Source organism: Pistacia vera, unplaced genomic scaffold, assembly GCF_008641045.1.
Source record: "Pistacia vera cultivar Batoury unplaced genomic scaffold, PisVer_v2 Contig857, whole genome shotgun sequence".
NCBI lineage: Eukaryota > Viridiplantae > Streptophyta > Magnoliopsida > Sapindales > Anacardiaceae > Pistacia > Pistacia vera.
Window position 1 is genome coordinate 407,570 of NW_022196731.1, and position 24,423 is coordinate 431,992.

Here is a 24,423-nt window from a genome sequence, read left to right on the forward strand (position 1 = left end):
AAGCATACATAATAACAATTTTTTTCTTTTTATTTTATAATACATATAATTAAAAAAAGGTAATGAGAAAGCTGATGTTTATTATTATAGTTTGAAAATGATTTGTGTATAAACAAGTATAATACTCAGATCTTTAATCAATAATCATATTTGTGTTGAGCATTATTCATTTCACTTTTTTTTTTTTTTTTTAAGATTCACATATCTTTAGTATTTTTCTCGTGTTTTCTTTAATTTTCACAGGTACTATACCAAACATCCTCAAAAATCATGTGTCCTAACTTTGACCGATAAAAGTATTCAAACAAATTTTCTTATTAAATAAATAATTGTATTCTAGAACCATATAATGTGACTAAATTATATCCACACATAATCCTATAAATGTTAGGCACTATAAGATTCTCGTATGTCATTTTCGTAAAAATACATGTATTATGAAATCTACACATGTTAGCTATAAATATAATATATTAAAGCCCTCAATATTGTTATATTATGATTATTCACGAATTATAATATAAGAGAAATATACTGTATAATTATGTTACATCCGTGAAAGTTGTCATTGAAATTTGGTGTTACATATTAAGATTCTTATTTTGGTCAATATAAGTTAGTGAATTTAATTTGTTTTTAGATTATGATATGTAAATGAGTAATACTACATTTAAAAAACATGTATACAAAGTAATATATCATTTAGTATCATTTAATATACATTTATTAAGTTGACTTTTATATTAATACATTCAATTATATTTTGACACGTCACTTTGTGTAAAATCTTTGTAAATGTAAATATTACTCTATGTAAATTCACATCCTAATATATATTCATGCTTGATACATATAGAACCTAGAAACACTGCTAAAGTGATGTAGTATATAGTTGATATATATTCATGCTTGATATATATAGAACTTAGAAACACTTCTAAAGTGATGTAGTATACTAGTATATAGCTCGTAAAATAAGATCATGATTATTTAATTTAATTTATTAATTTATAAGATAATCTTCAATTTAATTACTTAAGAAAATGATTACAACACTATTTAAATGTGATCATTTTGTTTCCTAAAAACATTATCATCTTATTAATTATAATAATAAAGATGTTTAAAAATAATCATGTTGCTGCCCAGGATCGAACTAGGGACCTTCAGTGTGTAAGACTGACGTGATAACCACTACACCACAGCAACTTTGTTGTTCAAAAATTGATCCAAATATTTAATATTGTAAAATGTGATCCCATTCTCCCATGAACTCACTAATGAATATTTAATAGGGTTAAAACTTAAAACTATTCAAATCGCTGACAGATAGGAAATTATGAAACACAGCTTATAACTAAGAGGATTAGAATAAAGGGAAATTTTCACAATAAAATTAAAATAAATATTTTAACTTATGTCTGTTTCTTGTGTATAAGTAAAAAGTTAAGGGTGCGTTTGGTTTATTATTTTGGATAGGATTTTAGGGATAGTATTAGATAGTTGAATAGGGTGATTATTACAAGGTAAAATTTAAAAATGTACCAAAAAACCCCTAGGTTTGCTAATTTAACTAAACACCCCAATATATACAAATTTTGTAAAATGACAAAAACATCCCCATCCACCCACAGTGCCAGATTCCGGCTACCACTGTCAGAATCTGGCGTTACGACGCAGACCGGTCGGATCTAGCCGGACGTGCGTCGATCTAGCATTTTTCTACCAAATCCACCACGGATCTTGCCGGAAAAGGCCAGATCGACAGCCAGATCTACCCGTTAATGACCACAAAAGCCCAGATCTTGCCGTCAGTGACGGCCAAAGCAATGGTCGTTGTTTGGTCGTCGCTGACGGTCAGATCTAGCCTTTTCCGGTCAGATCCATTGTGCATCTGGTCGGAAAAGGCCAGATCGACGAATTATCGGCAAGTTTTGGTCGTTTGTAGGCTATTGTGACAAATTTCGACTACCACCGATGGTGGTTGTCGGAATCTGGCAACTATAGGTGGATTGATGTGTTTTTGTTAATTTTTAAACTTTTTTTTTTCTAAGGGTATTTAATAAAATTAATAAACTTAAGGGGCCTAAAAATAATTGAAAAAAAATAGAAAAGTATTTCCTAAATAATTAAACAAACAAATATTTTGGGAATAGGGATAGAAATATTAAACCAAACGCACCATAAAATATTTTACTTTTATCTAAGTATAAAAACATATTAATCAATAATAATTTTCTTTTGTCAACAATACCCCTATAAAATTTATATAATTTCAATTTTAACAAAACCCTTTTGTATTATGTATTTTTGGTCTTCTTTTAATTTTTTTTAAAATACTGATAATCAAATATTCACCTTTAAGTTTGAGACACAAAAACAAAGACCACGTAAGAAAGAAACAAATTAATTAATATATTTTGGCTATCCAATTTCTTAATTGGCATATTGTTTAAGGTCCTCATAAATGAGATTAGAAAGTATCAAACGAGGGGATATTTTAATTTTTATCTAATCTCTTAAGAGATAATGAAACATATATTAAAACACCCATGATTTTGAAAACTATCGTATATCCCCCTTGTCATTATTCACACCCTTAAATTTATCATTTGTTCCTTAAAGATTCATTTACGCTCTCTTAAATAAAAAATTAAAAAAAAAAACTCTCTATGGACATCTTTCAAAAAATTAATGTTGATGATGATTATTATTTGAAAATTATGAAGTCAAAAATGGTGTTAGTTATTGTTTGAAGACTTACGCACTAAGCATGATGCACGTTTCTGAATATTTGACATGTGTTAAACTTTGAAATTACATGAGGTTGATTTTTCTATTTTTATTGGCATTGACTGGTGTAAAAACTAAAAACAATAGTTCAAGTTTGGAAATATTAATGTTGCCTTACACAAACTAGATTAAGAAATATCACCATGAGAAAACAAAATATAAACGTTGATTTTTACTGTAAACTCCAGATTAAATATGATTTTATTGTCAATTAGACGGTTGGGCATAGCAGTGCACTACCATGAAAAGAAAAAAAAAACATCATTGTCAATATTAATCAGTCCACGACAACTAGTTTCTCATACTCTTCTCCAGAGATGGCAGCTTCCATTGTAAGCTCCGTGTCAATGGCTCCATCATTGTCAAAGAATAATGTCAGCAAATTTTTTGAGAATCCACTCACAAGCGCAACCCCTTTCTGTGTTGCAGCCACCGGTGTACCTCTAGAGTCTCTTAAATTCCAAAACACTATCTCCGGCACCACCGACCCGTATCCCTTCTCTGTGTACTTTCTTTCAATAATTTGATAATCTGTTTCCCAAGGATTGATCCCAGCTTGATCAAATTCCATATCACTAAACACGAACAGTCTTTTTATCATCTGTTGTGGTTTTAAGTTCCCATTCACAGCCACTTTTAATATCAAATCAAACACTTTCTGAAAATCAGTATTAGCACCCCAGTTCATGTTCCTCACAAACTCTGTTTTGGATTTCAGATCATCTCCTTCCACCATTTGAAGCTCCGGGTTTTCACTGAAAGTAATTATTTTTCCCTTCCATGGCTCTTCACTTAACTCAGAAACCAGAACACCCAATGCTACTGACACCTCCATCGGTCTTCCTGTCATGCTGCCTGAGACGTCACTTACCGCTAAACAGTTCCTCAACTTGCCCTTCTTCAACAAATCATCCACCATTCTCTTCCACTGAAGCTCTGCCACTTGTCCACCGTCAAGATCGTCCAAAGAGGCTATGATCTCATGCGGAAGCAATGCACCCGCTGCAATTTTCGCTTTCCCAGATTTTACTTCTTCCAAGTATTTACTGAATCGTTCTTGGTCATGTTTCAAGAACTTCTCTTTATAAAACTTCATGGCCACAGAAGCTACCCTATTGTACGGTATCGAGTCCCATCTATTTGCACCTATGTACACTTCTGGCAATTCAAGAACCTTCCTCAGTGGCACCAACACTTGTTTTCTCAACCGATCACGAACTCTATAAGCGTAATGAGCCTATTCGATCCCTTCATATTCAGGATAAGACTCTCTGGGAAAAACTTTTCTTGCGATACTCTCGCAAATCAACGTCGATCGATCAAACGATGAGTCAATAGAGGGGCACCACTTAGCGGCTAGACTCACTTTCCTAAACTCACCAGCTTCATAAAACTTCATTTCGTTTTTTGAAAGTTTTATGAAGCCAAACGATGTCGTTCTCATTTAGTTAAGTGAATGAATCTTGAGCGTTGATTCAAGATAGATCATGTGGCTCACAATTGCTGATTGTCAACGATATAAAAGAGGGCAAAAATAGTGAATGTGATTATCGGGTTTTTTAGTATGTTCTTGTTAGGGTTCTATTGAGTGAAAAAAGGGGTTATTCTTTGTTGTAATATGGGCAAGATTGTTAAACGGGTTGCGTTTCCTTTTAAGGCTAGGTTAGTTCTCTAAAATCTTGCGGGTTACTGGTAGAATTAGAGTGATTAGGTCTGAATTGAGGTATTGCTCTGATTCAGTCGATTGAGTGTGTAATCTTGGTGTAACTGTTTGGATATTCCTAGTGCAGCAAGTTTTCACATTTCGGAGCTCAACGTGGATGTAATCTATCCATTATTGGATAGGTGAACCACGGTAAATCTTGGCTTGTGCGTGTGTGTTTGATTCTTGAATCTTGTTTTGTGTTTTGGTGGATTTGTGTATTGATTAGTTTAGACTCAGGTTACAATAGTGGTATTAGAGCCAAAGTCCTAAGGAGGTATCTAGGTTAAGATCGATCAATTCGCGACAAATTGGAAATTTAGGGTTTGTCAGAATTTGGGGGTTTTTCGATATAGAGGTTTTCAGATCATTAGGGCTTCGAATCTTGCTGAGTCTTGAGTGAATTCGTGAGTCTGGGTCACAAACGCAAGTCAGGGAGTAAAATCTTGAAATTTTGCCTTGGGTTACTGTTACAGTTACAAAATTATGAGTGCTACTCATATGGAGATCTCCCAATATGATTGGAAGATCGATTTCAACACATGGAAGAAGAAAATGAAGGCCCTCCTTTCCCACAATAAGGTAGGGCTTGCCCTGGAGAAAGACACCACCAAGTGGTCTGAGGAGAAACTGAAGAAAAAATCTGAAGTTGACGAGGAGGCCTATAATCTGATCATAATGAATCTGTCCGATGCTGTCCTGCAGAAGCTAGATGGCATGGAAACACCGCTGACACTTTGGGGTAAACTCGAATCCCTATATTCGTTACAGTCTGCACCTAATTTAGCCTTTCTTAAAGGTGCTCTATTTTCATATAAGATCGATGTAATTAAGTCTATAGAAGAAAATCTTGATGAATTTTTAAAGATGGCATTAGTGTTGAAAGGTACCGATCAGGAGTTAGGAGATTCTAGTTTAGTAATGATATTGTTGAATTCTTTGCCTGATAAGTATTTAGTCGTGAAAAATGCTTTACAATACACTGGGACAGTTCCTAGTGTTGACCTGATTATAGCTAGCCTGAAATCCAGAGAGTTAGAGTTGAGAATCCAGAAGAGAAACTGGAATAACTTGTTTGTCAAAGGTAGAACAAACTTAGTACAATTAGGAAGAGATAATAGTAAAAACTTCCAATAACACATGAATTCTAAAACTAAGAAAAAAGGGAAGAATAATAAGACTAAGGGAGAAACTAGAAAGTGTTTTCACTGTAATAAGCCTGACCATCTTAAGAAGAACTGTTTTGACTAGATAGAGAAATAAAAACAATACAGTACCGAGAGTAATTTAGCCAGCACTAGTACTGATATTGAAATTTCAAAAGCTCTCACAGTCTCAAACCAAGCTAGTAGTAAGGATTGGGTCCTAGATTCAGGATGCACTTTTCATATGAGCCCAAACATTAAATGGTTCTAAAACCTTAGGAAAGGAGAATTTGAAATTGTGTTCATGGGTAACAATCACTCTTGTAAGGTCCAAGGTATAGGAAACATAACTATTAGGTTGAACAATGGTAAAACCATAATGTTAACCAAAGTGACGTACATACCTGATCTTAAAAGAAACCTGATTTCGTTAGGAACGTTGGATGAAGCTGGATGTAGTTACAAGGCTGAAAAAGGGTCCATAGTAGTTTATAAAAATAATGAAACATTGCTTGAAGGAGTCAAACAAAATGGACTGTACATTATGTGTGGCCAACATTTTGCATCTACTGTTAATTCTACTTTATTATCTACTAACCTCTCTGCTGTAGAGAAATGACACTTGAGACTTGGCCACATAGGCCAAAAAGGTATGACAGTTTTAAGCCAACAAGGCTACTTTGGTAAGGAATCCATATCTGAGTTGAGTTTCTGTGAAACTTGTGTATTAGGTAAACAGCACAGAATGAGTTTCCAAAAGGGAACTCATCTTGTTGAAAAATGTTTGGATTATTTGCATGTGGATCTTTGGGGTCCTGAAAGGGTTAGGACACATGGAGGGAATTGCTATTTCCTCTCCATTGTGGATGACTACAGTAGGAAGGTATGGGTGTACCTCCTTAAGTCCAAGGATGAAGCCTTAACCAAGTTTAAAGGCTGGAAAAACATGGTTGAAAACCAAGTTAATAGGAAGGTAAAAGCCTTTAGGACAGACAATGAATTAGAATTCTGCAACCTGGAGTTTGATTCTTACTGTGTAGGAGAGGGAATTTTAAGGCATAGGATAGTTAGGGGAACCCTTCAGCAAAATGGGGTTGCTGAGAGAATGAATAGAACCCTACTAGAGAGGGTTAGATGCCTTTTATTCACTGCTAGTCTACTAAAAACCTTTTGGGGGGAAGCACTAGGTACAGCAGCCTACCTAATTAACAAAAGCCCTTCAAGCTCCATAGACTTTAAGTGCCCTGAAGAGAGGTGGTCTTAGAGGAGACCATCTCTTGAACACCTGAGAGTGTTTGGATGTGTTGCATATGCACACACCCGAGATGGAAAGCTAGAGCCAAGGTCCCTTAAGTGCCTTTTTTTAGGGTATCAAGAAGGAACCAAGGGCTATAGGCTTTGGGAAAGGGCTGCCCCAAGGATTAGAGTAATTGTTAGTCGAGATGTGATTTTCAATAAAGTTGTTTTCCCTTGCAAATCTGGTACTAACAATGCAGATAGCTCACAGGAAGATTTTGATAACCTTGGACAAACTGGGATAACTTAGTTTGAGGTGGAGCCTACAACTCATCCTGATAAACATATTCAAACAGATGAGACAGGTCCACTTGAAGACCAGCTACAACCAATCCAGGGACAGGAGGATGAAAAGGACCCTCCTGTGAATACTGAAGTGGATCAACCTGATGATCTGGCCCAATATTAATTAGCCAGAGACAGAGCCAGGAGGGAAATCAGACCTCTCACAAGGTACAACTATGCTGACCTGATCTATACAACACTCCTGGCTGGTTCAGAAATACATAGATCTAAACCTGATACTTATGCTGAGGCAATGAGATCAAGGGATAGCAAAGAATGGGTGGCTGTAATGAAAGAGGAAATGGATTCACTGCACTTGAACAACACTTGGACACTTGTCCCAAAGCCCAAAGATCAGAAGTTGGTGGAATGTAGGTGGCTCTACAAACTGAAAGAAGGAATCAACCAATCTGATCCACCAAGATTCAAAGCCAGGTTAGTGGCTAAGGGCTACACACAGAGGGCAGGTATTGATTTCACCAAAATCTTCTCACCAGTAGTTAAATTTAAAACTATTAGACTCATGCTTTCAATTGTTGTACAATATGACTTAAGAGATAGAACAATTGGATGTTAAAACTGCTTTTCTGCATGGTGAGTTGGATGAAAAAATATTCATGAGTCAACCCACAGGTTTTAAGGATAGACAACTGCCTGATTATGTATGCTTACTGAATAAATCTTTGTATGGACTTAAACAGTCCCCTAGGCAGTGGTATAAGAGGTTTGATGCATTCATGGTAGGAAGTGGATTACTAGAAGCATGTATGATAATTGTTTCTATTTTGCTTGCATCAATAACATGCCAATATATCTTCTGTTATATGTAGACGACATGTTACTGATTAGTAAGTCCATGTCTCAAATTAATGAACTAAAAGCCAAATTAAATACTGAGTTTGACATGAAGGACTTAGGAAGAGCAAAGAAAATCCTAGGAATGATGATTGATAGAGATAGAAGTACGAATACTCTTAAACTTCATCAATTCCCATACCTACAGAAACTAGTTTCTAAATTTGGCATGGCTAACTCCAAAATTGTAACAATGCCTCTTGCAAGCCATTTCATACTTAGTAAGTTACAGTCCCCAAAAACAGAATCTGATATGCTGAAAATGGAAAATGTTCCTTATTCGAATGCCATAGGTTCTGTGATGTATGCTATGATAAGCACCAGGCCAGACTTAGCTTATGCAATATCACTATTGAGTAGATTTATGTCAAATCCTGGAAATGAGCATTGGATTGCTCTAAAATGGTTGCTTAGATACATTAATTGCACTATTTAGATTGGTTTAGTTTTCTGTAAAAGAAATGCATCACTTGATCTGGTTGGGTATGTAGATGCTGATTTTGCAGGTGATCGAGATTCCAGGAAGTCCACTACTGCATACTACTTCACATTGGGAGGTAACTGTGTTAGCTAGAAAGCACAACGGCAACCACTGGTTGCACTGTCAACCAATGAAGCATAATACGTAGCAGTTTCAGATGCTTTCAAGGAAGCAACATGGTTACAGGGAATTCTGAAGGAAGCAGAGTTGTTGAATGGCACAGCAACAGTCTACTCAGACAACCAGAGTGCCATCCACCTGAGTAAGAACATAGTGTACTATGAAAGAACAAAACATGTGGATGTCAGGCATCACTTCGTCAGAGACCTGATTGCAAAGGGAAAAATTGATCTCCTAAAGGTACCAACTGAAGAAAATCCAGTAGACATGGGAACCAAAGTTGTGACCACAGCCAAGTTCAAGCAATTTCACATCAGTTAGCCAATTTTTAGAGCTGAGATGAAATATGGGAATAACTACTGCACTGAAGGAGGTCCAACAGAAGAGAGGAAGGCAGAATGTTGGCTTCAAGGTGGAGACTGAAAGTTTTATGAAGCCAAACGATGTCGTTCTCATTTAGTTAAGTGAATGAATCTTGAGCGTTGATTCAAGACAGATCCTGCGGCTCACAATCGCTGATTGGGAACGATATAAAAGAGGGCAAAAACAGTGAATGTGATTATTGGGTTTTTTAGTTTGTTCTTGTTAGGGTTCTATTGAGTAAATCAGTTTGGGGTTTTAATTGCTGGGGTTATTCTTTGTTGTAATCTGGGCAGGATTGTTAAAGGGGTTGCGTTTTCTTTTGAGGCTAGGTTAGTTCTCTGAAATCTTGCGGGTTACTGGTAGAATTAGAGTGATTAGGTCTGAATTGAGGTATTGCTCTGATTCAGTCGATTGAGTGTGTAATCTTGGTGTAACTATTTGGATATTCCTAGTGCAGTGAGTTTCCATATTTCGAAGCTCAACATGGATGTAATCTATCCATTATTGGATAGGTGAACCACGGCAAATCTGGGCTTGTGTGTGTGTGTTTGATTCTTGAATCTTGTTTTGTGTTTTGGTGGATTTGTGTATTGATTAGTTTAGACTTAGGTTACAACATTTTTCAAACACTCCACGAAATGATCTGAAACGCGGTCGTACAAGAACCGAAAATTCGGATCATGTGAATATCTCTCCACGACTTTCTTTGCCATCCAAAATCGTTTTTCTTTTCTTAACTTGCTCGCTTTTTCTTTCTCAATTCTGTTCCTTTCCTTTGCGTTCTTGACTAGTATATGTTTTAGAATCAACGATTTTTTGTTTCCTTGTTTGCAGAATCCTCTACGATTGACTCTATAGCCATGTTTTTCCTAAGACTTTCTTCTTCCGTTTCCCTTCCTCTGCATCCACTCAGCTTTTTGTATTTTCCTCACGTCCAGGCCCTCTATAAGTCGGTAGATTATATCAAGGAGATCCTTAAAATACCCGAAATCCTCAAACGATGCCATGTTGCAAGCTAAGGTCTTGGGGTGGAGCGAATGTAGCCAAAGCGCAGCCGTGTAGAAGCCTTCCTTGTTGGACTTGTCGGTGCCACGTACACCTCTTAGATTACAGATAAGTTTGAGGGTAGTCAACGGGTTGTGGGCCCATGCAGCTTGAAGTCTCTGGATCAAAGTGTGAGGTGGAGTGTTGGGTACCACGTGAAAGAAGAAATCGAGGCAAGGGTTGCTTGAAGAAAGAAAAGTGGGTGAACCATTCTCGGTGAAGCCCATGGGAGGCATTGCAGCCACCGTTGTTTTGTTGAAAACGACCACCATCAGATCAATGAAACGGTTAGCCGAGGGTGGTTGTGGCTTTGGGTTTGGATTTAGTTGAGACTGTGATGGTTGTGGGGCTGGTTTGCGGAGATTGCTGGACCCAACAGAGAAGCCATTCTGAGATATTTTGTGTTTGCTTTTATCATTTTGGGTTCGCAAGTTTTGAAGTCAGAATGATAAGAAGATGGTTTGATTGTGTTAATGGCGTTTGAGTTGAGAAGGTATTTACATTGAGCACATTACTTGGTGGCGAAGGTTTATTTACTGAATATATAGAAAGGGTTGCCGTGGTGACCAAGTTATTTTCGAATTAATTGCAATCTGATTATTCTGATCCCTCCCAAACAATTATCAATTGAATAAGGAAAATGCAATATAGAATCTTTTTTAGGCCTATATTTTTAAATACTTTCGGCAAATTAATTCATATTGTTGATACAAAAATTCGCACCAACCCGAGCGATCCGATTGACTTTAACGGAATCGAAATGGATGTGTGCGTGATTAATGATAACCAGTAATGGAGCAACAATGAATGCAATAAGGTAAATGGCAAAAGGGATTTTAAAGTGCTCGATTTAATATAAACCTCGGTGTTGTTAGTTGGCCATCAAACGCAGGCTTGGTCGAGCTTTGAGGGTCGAACCCGTGATCGGTCGACATACTTCACACTTGGATCTTTTTTCCTTTGTGACACCTGTCAAACTTGGAATATGAATGGTTAGGACAATTATGTAAATTCTATGCAGTCATGTCGCATTAAATGCAACAGCCTTCGATAGTCACGTTTCGTCACGCACGGGCGACTATAGCTGTCTATGCGCGGAGTTGATTCTATATGCGGCGACAGTTATGATCTCAGCAGTTTGGCAATTGATCGCCCCTCGCGAATGGCGGACACGTGGCCACGTCCAAGGGTTAGGATTGTTCGATAAGTGGAGGGTTAAGATTCACTGTAGATCGACGGCTATGATCGAACCCCGCCCTTTCGTCTCTCATGCAAGCCACTATAAAAGCAAGCAAAGTCGTCAAAAACTTACTCGACTTGCGAAAATTCTTTGACATCTTTTGCTTATGTTGCTGCTTCATCGTCGTCACGATGCTCTTTCCGATGACTTTTTCCCATTCTCTTATTCCAGTAAGGCTTCTTTCCCTCTCTTTAGTTGCTTTCTTGATTTTCGCAGTTGAGGGTAGCCATTATCGTGGCCACATTGAGTCTTCTAGGGCTTTACTAGGGTTTTTAAGTGTGTCTTCAGCGACCTTAGGTTTAATGAGGGTTTATCGCGATGGCCGTCGGAACCCTGGGTAGGTCGCGTGAATTTGTTGTCTGGCACGACCTATTTCAGGTGCCTGAATTGAAAGCAAAGTGTAGATAGGTCACCGAGTTTTTCGAGCTCTGACACATGTTCGCTTCTGTTTCAGGTACTCAGAAGTGAGCTTTAACTATGTCTTCGTCCAGCAGCCACACGATTAATCGCATGTTCGATTCACCCGCAGGTTCGGCAGTCCTTGGGGGTATAATCCTCAAGGTGTCTGAGGAAATTGTCGCACGGAGCTCGAACCTCGACGCGGCGGGGTTGTCCGATTGTGCTTCAGTGCAGTTGGTTCAGTCCAATCGGTCTTTAGCTCATAGGCTGGGGAGGGAACCGCAATCCTCGATTACTATTGAGGACCTGAGGCGCATAAGAGAGACTTATGCGTCGCAACTCAATTTGATGGTTCCTGGGAATTCTTCTCGGAAAAATCCTCCACCCGGGTGGGTAGCGACATCTGAGACCCTTTTGAGATGTAGGGTATTTATTCCCCCCCCGCCCCCCCCCCCCCCCCCCCCCCCCCCAAATTATTTTATTGACAGCGTTTTGAGACAATTCGACATCGTACCTCTCCAATCGTTTGCGAACTCATACGTCATAATCATAGGTTTGTATATAGCATATATGATCGTCGATTTGGGTGAGCCATCCGTCGAGGAGCTCGTCTATCTGTATAGACCAAAGAAATAACAAGACCAGACATATTATCTTTCTAAGGCAAGAAAGGTACGTTTCAATGGGCTGGTCAACGTCCTAAAGAAGGTCACGCATTGGGATTGCCAATTTTTCTTTTATGAGGTCCAGGAGACCAACGTTTTTGCTTCGGAAGCAAGTAAGACTTTGAACTACCAGTGCATGCGAAGATTGCTTTGCAGTTAACGTTGAGCATAACTATCTCCCCGCCGCGAGTTTGGAGAGGCTCCAACGCTTCAGCGACCTTCCCGATGGACAACGTGACGTCAACAAGATCATCACGCTTCCTCATTTGAGGGCGTACGAATTCTGTCAGGATAACGCCAAGTTTCTTACCATTCTTGAGAAAGTTTAAATTATTGCTTGCTCGCGCTTATTTCTCCCAAGTTTGCTTCTCTTTTTTGCAGAAATGTGGGCCGAGAAACCAAAGGGCCTTAAGCAGAAGGTAACAGCTTCTGCGGTTGCCAAGAAGATGTTGACTGCTTTGGCAATGAAGCAACCCATTGATATTGCCAGTGTGAAGCGTAGCGGGGGCGAACTTGGGGAAGGCCCAAGTATGAAGAAGCCCGTGATTGCCTCGAAGGCAATTGGTAGGAAATGTGCCCTTGAGCCCCAAAATGGGCCGACAAAGAAAACACCCAAGCTAACTAGATGCTCAGGGAAACAAAAGGCACCCAAGGAGTATGACAGCTCGGGTAAGACGAAATTGATCGAGCCCTTGAGGGGCTTAGGGAAGCAAAAGGTGGCCGAGCAACAGGTTCGCTCGGGCAGGGAAGTCTCCGTGTAAGCTGGCGGCCCAAATAAGTCAGTAGCTAAGGATTCAACCAAGAAGAAATCTGCTCCCACGGGTGAGACTACTGTGTCCGGGGGAAGTAAGTCCAGCTCATCTTGATAGGGAGGCAAGAAGATGGACGAGGCAACTCGAGCTACGATCGATGCTTTGATCGACTAACTCCCCGAACATATCAGCGTTGGGGCTACGACGACTAGGGATGGCGTCATCCTGTGAACATTTGCAGGTGTTGGAGACTTGTCTCCCACCCAGATGCTGGCCTAGGTGTGCAGCTATGCGGCGAAGGTACTAGTAGCTTGCCCCTTTTTTCTTTTACTTGCATGTTATCACTATTTGTTGACTTTCCATCCTATCCTTTTGTTTTTTAGGCTTCCATGATAAGCAGGCTTCTCTACGATGAGTGTTATCCCACTTTCAAGGGCACTCATAAAGGGTGGCAACTGGTGGAGATAGTGAAGAAGAACGCTTTGGCCAGGGCCAAGGTTGTGTAGAAGGAGAAAGATGCCAAGCAGGTTGAGCTCGAATGGCTCAAGGAGGAGATGACGGCCTTCGGGGTCAAGAAAAGGGAGTTCCTTGACAAAATTAAGGTCAGTAAGGCTGCACGAGCTAAGGCCGAAGAGGAAGTAACCGAGGCGAAGAAAAGTTTGGCACAACAGCGGGATGCCGATAATAAGCTGAATTTCAAGCTTTCCTTGGACCACAAAGCTGCTTCGGATCGGGAGGCCAAGTTCAAACAAACCTCGCTCGACCTTGCCCAGGAGGCGGAAGGTCTATGGAAAGCTGAAGCTGAGGTTCGGCAACTTAGACTTCAAATTGAGGAGTTGAATAAAGCCATCACCACTCGGGCTTGGCAGACGTCAGTCTTCCTCATGTAGAAGTTATGGGAAGCTCACCCCTCGATCAACTTTTCTTTCTTCCCGCGAGCTTATCAGAGAGAGGTCGATAGGACGAGGACCAAAGCTCAAGGAGTGGCCTACGTATACTCGGATGATTCCGATGATCAGGTGAGGGCCAGGAAAGGGGTTGAGGAAGGTAAGGAGGAGATGGGCCTCAAACAAGAAGTCGAGGATCCGGCTCCTTTGGTTACACTTCCCCCCAAAGTTGCCAATCTTTCTCTGGGCGAGGTTCCCAACCTTGAAAGGGCTGCTACCATTCCTTCCGTCGAGGAACCGTCTCTTCTAGTCGGCGGTGAGCACCCTGGTTTGGCCAAAGATGATGTCCTTGCTCCCTTACCTACCTGAAAGATTATTATATATCTTTTTTTATTTTTTATGTTTTTAAGTTGTAATCAAACTTTATAATGAGTAGAAGATATTTTGGTGTATCCTTATCGAGCAATCTTTTTTATTATTATTATTATTATTATTTTATTTAAATTCATGTAGAGTCTTTTCAATCATCCTAGTCGGACTTGTCATAAAAAATCCGAATTTGCTCTAAGTAATGCATAACTCGCTTCTTAAGGAGCTTTTTCGAATATATGCGAGGAAATCTTATGCGACAACTCTGATTTTAGATCCATTGTCCGTTTCGAGTTTTGGTCGTCGGCTTAGGGCCGATTTCCTTCGTCATGTTTTTCTTGAATTTTTTCAAGTTTAACTTCGTCGATTCGGGATATTTCACCCTTATAGAGTTGGATTTTGGCGTGGCTTATTGAGATAAGCTGCCTTTTTTTTGGACTCTTGACTCTAAGTTCTTTTTTTTTTTTTTAAATGTTATCACATAGGTTGTGATTTTTGAAACGATGAATAATAAGTATTAAACGAGTAAAAATAACAATGATGAACAAAGAAAGATTTTGAATAATACATCTTTTATTGATAAAGCATTTTGGCCGCGAACAACCTTACAATGAATGACAAAAGAAAGACATAGATGGAACTCGAACTGTTCATTGGTAATACCTTCGCAAATACTCGGCGTTCCAAGCTCACAGTATTGCTTCGCCGTTGAGGCGTTCCAGGTGAAAAGTTCCTGGCGTGATCTTTTCGGAGATCCTAAAAAGACCTTCCCATTTGGGTCTAAGTGCCCCCAAGTTCGGGTTTTGGGTACCCTGGACAACCTTTCTTAGAACTAGATCACCCACTTCAAAGTCTTTGTTTTTGACTTTGGTGTTAAAATATCGTCTGGCTCACTGCTGATATAAGGCGAGCCTTAATTGAGACTTGGCTCGATGCTCTTCGATTAGGTCTAGCCTTAGGCGGCAAAGGTCTTCATTTATTTCTTTGTCGAAAACTTTCCTTCAGAACGAACTGATCCCCACTTCAACCGCGGTCATTGCTTTACACTCGTATGATAGAGAGAACGAAGTTTCTCCTGTTGAGCTCCTAGTTATCGTTCTGTAGGACCACAAGGCTTCGGGCAATTCTTCGGCCCATATTCCCTTTAGAACGTCGAGCTTCTTTTTAATGGTGTGCTTGATGACCTTGTTTACGGTCTCTACTTGACCGTTGGCTTAAGGTCGATAAACAATGATGAAGCTCTTCTTGATGCTGAGTTGTTTGCAGAAAGATCTAAAGTCTTTAATGTCGAACTGTTTCTTGTTGTCGGTTATTATAGTGTGGGGGATTTTGAACTGACAAATGATGTTTTTGTAGACGAAATCCTTTAGCTTGTTCGACGTGATGGTAGCTAAAGGCTTGGCTTCTGCCCACTAGGTGAAATAGTCAACGACAACCATGACAAACTTAACACCCCCTTTTCCTTGAGGTAAAGGGCCGATCAGGTCGATACCCTAGATTGCAAATGGCCAGGGGCTTGTTAGTGTAGTTAATTCTTGAAGTAGAGCTCATGGAGTATTTGCAAATCTCTGGCATTTGTTGTATCTGTGCACATAGTTTGCTGCATCGTCGAAAACCGTTGGCCAATAATAACCTTGACAAAGAGCTTTGTATGCTAGAGATTTGCCTCCTGCATGGTTCCTGCAAATCCCCTCATGGATCTCCCTCAGAACATAATTCCCGTCCTTATGGTCAATACATCACAGTAGCGGTACATTGAATCCGCGCTTATACAACTTATCATTGATGAGTGTGTACTGAGCTGACTTTGCGTTGAGTGTTCTAGCTTCAGTTCTTCCTTCTGGTAGTGTATCACCCCTTAGGTAGGCAATGATTGCGTCCATCCAACTGTATCTCCAACTCGTTGCTAAGACTGACTCTTGTGGAGCGGAGGTGCTTGGTCTTGGGAGGAATTTAACTGGTATGGAAGTAGCTTTCTCTTGGTTTATTACAGAGGCTAGGCGGGCTAAAGCATCAACTACCAAGTTTTTCTCCCTTGGGATATGAAGGACTGTGAAGGATCTAAACTGTTCGAGCTCGGATTTCACCAACTGGAGGTAGGATGCCATCCTATCTTCCTTCGCCTGATACTCCCAGGTAATTTGGTAGACTACGAGCTGGGAATCACTGTAAATTTTAATGGACTCTGCCCCTATTTCTTTGGCGAGGCGGATCCCTACGAGCAACATCTCGTACTTAGCCTCGTTGTTGGAGGTGGCGAACCTGAATCTTACTACGGCTCTAATCGGGTTTCCCTTGGGACTTTCGAGTAAGAGCCTTGCTCTTGCCTCCTTTTTGTTCGAGGAGCCATCCACATACAGAGTCCATTGCCATAGGTCATCGAGCTTTGGCTTCTACTGCTCGACTTCTTCTGAGGTATTTGCCCTTGGCGGGCTTAGTTCCCCTCCCGGTTGATAGGAGAATTCTGATATGAAATCCGCCAAAGCCTGACCTTTGATTGCCATTCTCGGGATGTACTTGATATCGTGCTGTCTCATTTCTATTGTCCACTGGATCAATCTACCCGATGTCTCTGGCTTTTGCATTATTTTCTTCAACGAAAAGTTGGTCAGCATGTGAATGGAGTGTGCCTGGAAATAAGGTCACAACTTCCTGGCGATGACAAGGGCATAGGCAAGCTTTTCCATTTCAGGGTATCTCGTCTCCGCATCGAGCAACCTCTTGCTCACATAGTATACCGGCCACTGTACTTATCCCTCTTCACGTACCAATGCTGCGTTGATAGCGGACTTTAATACCGACAAATACAATAGTAGTGGCTCGCCTTGGACGGGCTTTGACAACAAAGGAGGCTATCACATATGTCTCTTTAGCTCCTGAAAGGCTCTCTCGCACTCCTTCGTCTACTTGAAACCTTTCTTTCCCTTCAAGGTCTCAAAGAATGGTAAGCATCTGTCTGTGGCTCGGAAACAAACCTGCTGAGTGCAGCCACATGCCCTGTCAAGCTCTGTACCTGCCTTATGTTGGTCAGACTTTTCATATCTAATAGAGCTTGAGCTTGAATCTTCTTTGGGTTGGCTTCGACTCCTTGTTGATTTACAAAGAAGCCCAAGAATTTTCCCGAGCTTATTTCAAAAGCACATTTTAAGGGATGGAGCTTCATTCTGTAATTTCTGAGGATGTTAAACATTTTACCCAGATGCCCAATGTGGCTTTCAGCGACCTTTAACTTGACGAGCATGTTGTCGATATATACCTCCATAGTCTTGCCAATTTGGTCAGCGAAGATCTTGTTCACCAAGCTCTGGTAGGTCGCCCCAACATTCTTTAGGCCAAACGGCATAACCCTGTAACAATAAATCCTACGGTCAGTAATAAAAGAGGTATGTTCTTTATCGGGCTGATACATCAGGATTTGGTTATACTTCAGTTGTCGCATCTACTAGTTGGTCAATCCATGGTAACGGAACGCTGTCTTTTGGACAGGCTTTATTTAGATCCGTGAAGTCAACGCAAGTTTGCCACTTGCCATTCGACTTCTTAACCAGGACTAGATTGGCGAGCCAATCTGAGTATTTCATTGCCCTAATGAAGTTGATGTTCAGGAGTTTGTCAACTTCATCCTTGAGCGCTTTACAACGTTCTGCATCCATAGACCTTCTTTTCTGCCTCATTAGCCGAATTTTTGGGTCGATGTTCAGCTTGTGACACATTACTTCAGGGCTGATCCCCACCATATCCACATGCACCCATGCGAACACATCGAGGTTTTTCTTCAAAAGCCTTGCCAGATTATCGGTCATTTCTTTGCTCAGGCTGCTACCAATTTTCAGTATGCAAGTTGGATCTTCCTCTCTAACACATATTTCTCGCAGCTCTTCTGTCGGGCCTGCTGCGGGCTCTTCTCTATGGATGTAAGGATTTATGGTATCCTCGAGAGGTCCAGGGTTTGGCTCAGATTCTGTAATAACCATTATCCTCGGGAGCAGCCATTTTTGTGCAACATTTATGACTCGGTTGTAACATTCCCAAGATTCATTTATGCAGCTTCTGATTGTCACGACCCCCCCGAGGGTCGAGAACCTCATTGCCTGGCAGCACACTAAAGTGACTACGCTCAGATCATCCAAGATCAGTCTCCCGAGGATGACATTGTATGTGGTGGGGAAGTCTGCCACTAGGAATTTGGTCATCACCGTCCTGATCTTGGGCTCTGCCCCCAGAGTCATAGGAATGTTGATTGTCCCCATGGGAACCGGGCTGTCCCTGATAAATCCATAGAGTAGCAAATGGCACGCCCTCAAGTTCCTCTCTGCAAACCTCATTCCTTGGAAAACTCCCAAGAAAATGATGTTCGCTACATTCCCATTATCGACCATCACCCTCAGTACTCTGGCATTGTCGATTCTAGCTGTGATTAAGATCGCGTCATGATTATGGCGAGGGGATTCTTCGCACTCTTCGATCATGAATCCTACCACCTCGCTCTCTTGTCTAGGTCGCTTCGGCGGTTTCTGTTCACAGCTCATTATTTGGGGGATTGAATCTGTTCTAGCCTCTCGAGCGTATTGCTCGTGAGCGTGCCTTGAGCTCTTCACTATGTTGGTCCCCCCATAGATCATGCCTACCAGGACCTCATTGTTGGCATTTACCGGGGTTTGTTGGACTTGGTTCTGGACCTAGTTGTTTTGCTCGCTAGTGCTTTCGCGAGCTGGTGCCTCTTTGACGAATTCCTTTATGTGGCCCCTTTGTATCAGGTCTTCGATAACATCTTTCAAAGCCCGACACTCATTAGTGTTATGCCCGATGTCCTAGTGGTATTGGTAATATTTGTGTCGATCTCTTTGCTCAGAGCCCCCCTCATCCTTTCTAGAGCGGGCAATTTCTTTGCCTCATGGGAGACTTCGTAGATGTGGGCTATGTCTTGCGTGAGAAGGGTACATTATGCATACCATGGGAAGGGTTGCTTGTCCTCGCGGTTATCTGTTCTCTATCTTTTTTGGGACTTGTTGCGGACCCTATCATTACAGTCTTGACCCCCGCACTTGTCTAATGGGCAATTGTGTAGCCTGTCCGGGGCCTATTGCATTGAGCTTCTGGCCAATGCTGCCAGTGAGCTTTTTACTCGCTAGGGTTTTGCAGCCATCTGGTAAAACTTGGCAAGGCTCACGTGGTCCTCACTTTGGAGCTCTTTCCACAGCTCCGTGTTCGGCTTGATGCCTGCAATTAGCAAAGTCTAGATTGACTCTTTGGGTGTATCCGTGACCTTTGTTTACTCGTTCTGGAACCTCATTAAATACGAGGTCAGAGTTTTGTCTCTCTCCTGACGAATATTGCTCAAGTAGTTGAGCGGCATCGCGAATTGTTTCCTCCCCTAGAATTGCTGCAAGTACAGCGAGGAGAACTGTTGCCAAGAATTGATTAAGTTCGCCTTAAGTCTTTTGTACCACCTCTTGGCATCCCCTACCAATGTGATCGCGAAGCAGTGACACTTCGCTAGGTCACAAAACTGTGCAGCTCCATCAAGTCATTGAAATTATTGAGGTGGTCTCTAGGGTCTCTTCTCCCATCAAACTTATTCTCCAGCACCCTAAATCCTTGTAGAAGTGGGGCCTGGCGAAACTCCTTTGTGAAGGGGGAGCTCACTATTTCTTCTGCCGCACCGTTCTGGCAGGCCCTTAGATCGTTGAACAGTTTTTGCACACGATCCAAGTCTTCATTGTGATTGCCCTAGCTATCCCTGTTCAACCTTACCTCGAGTAAGTGAGTTCGCAAGTCTGTCGCTTGTGAACCCCCTCCATTACGCTCATTGATGCTCAAGGTTGAGTCATGATGGCTCTGTTGATAAGTGTTATCATGCTCGTCAATGCGTTGCTCATGACGTCGGTTATAACCGAAACGTCGGTCATTGCCAAATTGGCACACACTACTCGTCTCGCGAGCTTGCGAGGATCGGGCTTGTCTTGGGCGTGGGTTAAGACCGGCACAATGACGTTGAGGATTCTGTCGGGTAGGTCGAGCGTCTCGTGGGAACCATTACGTTCTCTTTCACCCATTGGTTGTTTCCCCGGCCGCCTCCCGGGGTTAGTTTGTCCGCGAGACTCACGCTTATGGGTAGAGTGCACCTTTTGACGTCGGGGGTGTAGGTACACCCTTAGCGTCGATGAGCCAGATTGGTCCCCGACTGAAGTCCGACCCATCGAAGTGGGATCAGTGAAGTGTGGCTAGTCGAGGTTCAGGGCGGTTGATTGCTAATTTCTCAGCTTAACGACGTGCTGTTGCACCGCCTGTGTAACCATAGTTCTGATCATTTCCACCAGTTAGCTGTTTTCGGGGTTTGATGTTCCTGCCCCCTGGTTATTCGTGGCATGCTGAAATGGCAGCAATGGTGGTTGACGCCCAACGACGTCCTGTTGCACCTCCTGATAGGTGGTTTCCACATCGTCGTGATTTCCAGTGGTGATTTTTTATCTTGTACGCACCATCGTGGGCCTAAAGTGGTTAGATTGTTGTGGCTGTTTGCAAGAATTTCTGAGATGTTGGCGGAGGCCCTCCTTCTAATGCCAAAATGTTGATACGAAAATTCATACAAACCCGAGCGATCCGATTGTCCTTGACGGAATCGGAACGGAGGCCTTCCTTCTAGCGCCAAAATGTTGGCGGAATTTCTGAGATGTTGGTGGAGGCCCTGCTTCTAGTGCCAAAATGTTGATACGAAAATTCGCACCAACCTGAGAGATCCGATTGACCTTGCGTGATTAATGATAACCAACAATGGAGGAACAATGAACGTAGTAAAGTAAATGGCAAAAGGGATTTTAAAGTGGTTCGACGAGATGAACTGTAACAACTGCTGAAAACTAGTGCCATGCATGCATAATAACAATAGAAAATTGGGCCCCAAAATTTTCTTTTCATTATAATTCATATGTCTTTTATACACAAAGAGTACTGTTTACAAAAATTCATTTTAAAAGACAAAACAGGGGAAACAGTGTAGCTATTCTCTTCGCTTGCCGACGCCCCTCCGACTGCATCATCACCTAGATCCTGCATCCACAAAGGAAAATAACGGGGTGCGCAAGCAAATACAGGCTCAGTAAGTAAAAACTCTATCTGTCTGTCCCCGTATGTACAACTCTTAATCTTCTTTCCTTACTATTTCTGATTCTATTCTGTTTCTAAAACATTGCCTCATCTTACCGGAGGTACGGCCGGATGGCGTTCACACAGCACCATCTCACTCTCCATGGCTATCGGGTGGAATTCACACAGTACCAACCGTTCTTAGTGACTACCGAGTGAGGATCACAAGCACCTACTCGGTTTCTTAACTATCGGGTGGAGATCACCTAGCACCTACCCGTTCCTCATGAATTTTGGGTAACGATCACCAAGCATTAACCCGTCTCTAGTCAATATCGGGTGAGGTCACAAAGCATCAACCACTTCTAATAAATGTTGGAGATGATCACAAAGATCTATCCACTATCTAATAACTAACTGGGTGGTGGTCACAAAGCATCCACCCGTTTCTACTAACTCATCGGGTGACGATCACAAAGCATCGACCCATCTCTAAGGGCTATTCGGGTAGTGATCACAAAGCATCAACCCGATTCCCATAACTATCGGGTGATGATACAAAGCATCAACCCAACTATACTACTATTCTAATTCACTCTATTCTAACATTCTTCATCTCTCTACCTTTAAGTAGTTGTACCACCAAGCTCTCTACTCATGGGTAATTGCATACACAATTTTCCTACACTTTCTTAGGTCACTTTTCAATGCACAATTAGTGCCTATGGATGGTTCATCACTACCAATGCACTTATGAAATGCCAACATGCAATGTTGCAAGAATTAAGGTTCATTACTCATACTCAAACCTCTATTAGGCATTTCATCAAACAACTCAAGTGCACTATAAAACTCTACTATAGCAATGATTCTAAATCTTTCTTAACCATCCAAAATGGGGAAAAACCCCTTCACATAACATAAAACCTGTCAAGAAAGCACTTCCAAAAAGGGGATCCATACACCCTTCAATTCCATCTCAAACTACCTTTCCAACAACAACTCATTTCTCATATTTGCAAGGTATTAACATTCACAAGCATAGAAATCTCTATTTAAACTTCCATACATGGCATATCACATGTATATCTAACATACATCATTTCTATCAAAACCTAATCAAGAAAATTCTTAAATCTAACTTGGGTTGGGATTTACTTACCTTGTTATGGAGAGACTTCACAACTCTTCCTTTCACTTGTTTTGCTTGACTTTTTCTCTATCTTAACCAAAAGAACAAACCCTCAAACTTCAATATGAACCAAACTCACAAATCACTAACTTAAGTAGGAATCCTTACCTTAGGAAGCCTTATGTTGCTTTTTTTACCCCAAATCACTTCAAAAACCCCTTGAAATTCCTTGATCAAAAGAAAAGAAAAGTTGAGATGAACAAGAATGGGGAGCTGCTTTTTGAGAAGAAGAATGAAGGGTTTGCTAACTCTTAATTCCTTTAATGAAATTTATACCAAAGCATTCCCATTTTGCCCTTACTCTTCTTTGGGAATTCCATCTATATCCTTTGATTCATTACAAACTCACCCCCATATCAACATATTCTCCATGAAAATTCCTTACAATAACTCCCCACTTTTCCTGCTAATTAGGGTAGAATGGTCAAATTGCCCTTAGGGAAGAAATATATAAAACTTAACCAACATTTTAATCGGCCTGTCGCCGCGGCGAAGAAACTTCTGTCGCCGGGTGAAACTGTCCAGCAGCTTCCCCGTGGCTTCAACACCTCTGTCGCGGCGAAGATTCTCCTTCGCCCCGCGAAGCTTGACCACTAAACTTCTTCTATTTTAACCATTTCAGGGCAAGCATTCTACCACAACACTCAATCAAACAAATTTACCAAAACCACTCAAATAAGAGCGAAAGAAGAAACACAAATACGTACCTCAGGGGCGTACATGAACTCGAGCCTAGTCCACTGTTCTTTGTATTTGTTGTAAGAGTTTACAATAGTAATTCTAGGAATATTTTCCAACCCCTTCCTTATCGTTTAAAGGGTGATATACAAAGTTGTACAAAAGAAATAGCGAAAAAAGGGATTACAATTAATTGAAATGGAACTCTGATATTTTCGCGATTGGGCATTGTGATTGTGCAAAGATTGCTATCAATCTGATCATTCCTGAGATATCTAGGATCTGAAGTTATCTGGGAATTGGTCGAACGATCATTTAGATTGTTCGCGATTACTTATGCTAGGTCGCTATATCTCGATAAGCTTATGCTGGGTCGGACATCAGTGGAGTTGAGCTGGTTTTGGATCGAACATATTCTCGGATTCTCCGAGCTTGGTGGAAAAATCACACAAACACATCATCTCAAATTGAAATAACCCATTATTTAAATATATTAATACATTACTTAACTTTTGTTAATGTTTTTCTTGATATTTATATTTTAAATGTACACATTAATTATAATTTTATTTGACGAATATAAATATCTAAATAAATTATTCAATTATCTTAATATTAATCTTCTGAATTATATTATCTATTTTCACTAATAATTATTTTAATTAGTTATACTAATAATTTTGAGACTTGTATAATTAATAATTATAAGAAACTTGAAAGAGGAATATACAAGTTATTAAAATATTATTTTAATTAATGATTAATATTTTAAATTATTATTTTCATAATATGGATAAAACTATTTATTATTATTCAATATAATGTTAGTTTAGATAATAAATTAAATAGTATTCAACATTTAAAAATATTTCACTAATATTTAATGTGAATATAGAATTATTATCAATATTAAAAATAATATTTATTATACTATTTTGATAATAAAATATAAATATTGATTTTTACTGTAAATATAAATTAAAAATGATTTTATTGTCAATTAATGCTAATAAATATATTTTAACAGTGCTTTGAAGATGGTTGGGCATAGCACTAAAAAAGATATTCTAA

The 24,423-nt window shown here is 40.4% G+C and overlaps 1 protein-coding gene and 1 non-coding gene across 2 annotated transcripts; both read right to left on the minus strand.

Annotated features, from left to right (window-relative positions):
* Positions 1 to 1,136: 1,136 nt before the first annotated feature.
* TRNAV-UAC lies at positions 1,137 to 1,209 on the minus strand. Its single transcript has one exon. It is a non-coding gene; the product is annotated as a tRNA-Val (tRNA).
* Positions 1,210 to 3,070: 1,861 nt separating this feature from the next.
* LOC116118733 lies at positions 3,071 to 10,311 on the minus strand. Its single transcript, XM_031404705.1, is given in 2 exon segments — positions 3,071 to 4,186; positions 9,658 to 10,311. Coding segments are annotated over 2 exon segments (1,770 nt in total).
* Positions 10,312 to 24,423: the final 14,112 nt, after the last annotated feature.